General features: G+C 38.3%; 1 protein-coding gene across 1 annotated transcript; it reads right to left on the bottom strand.

The window, feature by feature from the left end:
• Positions 1-394: 394 nt before the first annotated feature.
• On the bottom strand, positions 395-1,081 carry LOC145990461 (E3 ubiquitin-protein ligase MARCHF2-like). The gene has a single exon (XM_083126154.1). It carries the CDS (start codon positions 1,079-1,081, stop codon positions 395-397), a length of 687 nt encoding a protein of 228 aa, XP_082982280.1.
• Positions 1,082-2,220: the final 1,139 nt, after the last annotated feature.

The following is a 2,220-nucleotide window of genomic DNA, read 5'->3' on the forward strand; positions in this document are numbered from 1 at the left end:
CATGATTTTCTTACTCCGGTTATTCCTTACCTTATTCTCTGTAATGTATGTGTTATATACAGTCATATTCTCAGAAATCTTATCTTTACATTGATGTACGATACGCATCATAATTTTGTTTCATAACTGCTGTTACAATAATTAAAGCTAGCCCTTTCGATGGAAAATCGAAATCCCATTGATTTGGATAGGAAGAAAACATTTTTGCCAGTTGTTTAGATTTAAATCCTGGTTTGTCATCTGCTGTGACGTCACCACTAACATGATTCATTCTCGTGCTTTTCAATCCTTCTTCAAAATACGACCTAATAAACACGAATAAGTTCATAGTTCACTTGTCATGATTTATTTACAGGACAAATGAGGGTAACTGACATATTTGAATTAACATTGTTTATATCGATAGTATTTGAAGTTCTACGTCTTCCGTCATTGATTTTTGTTGGATTTTAACAACGTGGTTGCGAAGCCACCATTTGTGCCAAATGCCGTAGTAGAATCTCACAGTCATCACAGTCATTACGTAATTCGCCATCATCAGAACACCCATCAACGTGACACCCGCAACAATAGCCCAACGTGTCACGGAAACTTCCCTGAAATTTGCGACAAGGTACCTCACTGTCACAACACACAGGTAGGGACAGAAGATGGTCATGGGTAGAACAACGATGAGGAAAAGTGTCAGGTCTTTCCTTATATCACCGGAGCCTTCTCTAGTTCTTGGATTTCCCAACCAGATCCAGAGGGACTGGAGACGCCCGTACTTTGGTATTCTGACAACGTTGTATTGGAAACAGCACAACTCACACGAGGTCGTGCTGGATTCTGTCAGCCATTTTTCTAAACAATTCATGTGCACAAGTCCAATTGAACCTTTACATTCACACGGAGAAACCAACTGAGCAACAGCTGCCCCCTCTTGACAGATCCGACATGATTCGCTGGTGGTGGATGAATTTTCCTGGGTAATCTGATCGATCGAGGACACAGAGCTGTGGGAAGAGATGCTCGCTGATCGATCGTTGATTAAAGACAATGTACTTGGTGGGGCCATTCTTTCAACCTTTGGGTCATTCATAACTCTATTCATAGCCAAGCTTCAAGAAATGACACGAGGCAAGTAGTAATCTGCTTGGAATTTGGAGTTTACCTAATTAAATTCCGTGCCTACAATAAAATTGTAGACAATGTTGCTATGCTATTTTGCTAGCAAAGGATATATTATTGACAACAATTTATTAATGTCATTTCAGTTCATGCTCTTGGAACACAGCCAGTTGGCGTAGTGGTAACGTCGTTGCCTAGTGATCAAGGGGTCCCGGGTGTGATACCCGGTGGAGGCTCATAGTGGTTAGGATTCCACTCTAAACTGTAGGTCCACTCCCAATTAGCACAATAGTGGACTTAAAACAAAAACTCAAACTGAAAGTTCTTGGGTTACCCCCGCCTACCAATGTTGGTTAATACTTTTTGTCCTATTCAATCTGACTCTATGCAGAAAACTATGGAGTTAAGTGTTATGTAGCATAACTTTTTCTGGCCATATTAGATGAAGAGATGTAACACAGTTGACAGATGTCATTACGTAGGAATAAAAAGCAGTATCACAAATGAGAGATGCAGAGGAGAATAAATAGTTTTCAAGCAGTAGGACTAGAAACTGAAATCCATATTTTTGACAAAATGGAGAGTTTCTACCTTATTATAGCTGGGCATTTCCATGTGTGACGGAATTACCTTTTGGACAGCTATGTAATTACATATTTCCCTCATACGATTACATATATAGTACAATATGTGACTTGTCGACACAATATAGTATAAATCTAAACTTGAAAAAAATGTAAATTATTTGGATGTACTAAGCAGATAATTGTGTTTAAAATCCATGTGACGGAATTACCTTCATGTAAACCACCTTTGCAGGTGCATACTAACATTTTCCAATTTCTGTGAATTATGAATTTTTGTCTGAAATATTAATATTGGGAAAAATAGTTCAAAGCATGCTCATCATGCCAGGACACGACAACTGAAATTATTTATGTATTCTGATAACTATTTTTATCCTAAACAGGGTGTGACGGAATTACCGTGAAGGAATTACCATTTGTCCAAATACGCTATACACATGGAATTGTCATTGATTGATTGATTGAGTTAGTGTTTTAAGTACACTTTATGCACAATAAGGCTAATCGGGACTGGACCTAAAGT

The sequence above is a fragment of the Lepisma saccharinum genome, chromosome 7, assembly GCF_977018435.1.
Source record: "Lepisma saccharinum chromosome 7, izLepSacc3.1, whole genome shotgun sequence".
NCBI classification, from domain to species: Eukaryota; Metazoa; Arthropoda; class Insecta; order Zygentoma; family Lepismatidae; genus Lepisma; species Lepisma saccharinum.

Coding starts and splice junctions, on each gene's coding strand:
- LOC145990461 (XM_083126154.1), bottom strand. CDS start 1,081: ATGAATGACCCAAAGGTTGAAAGAATGGCCCCACCAAGTACATTGTCT.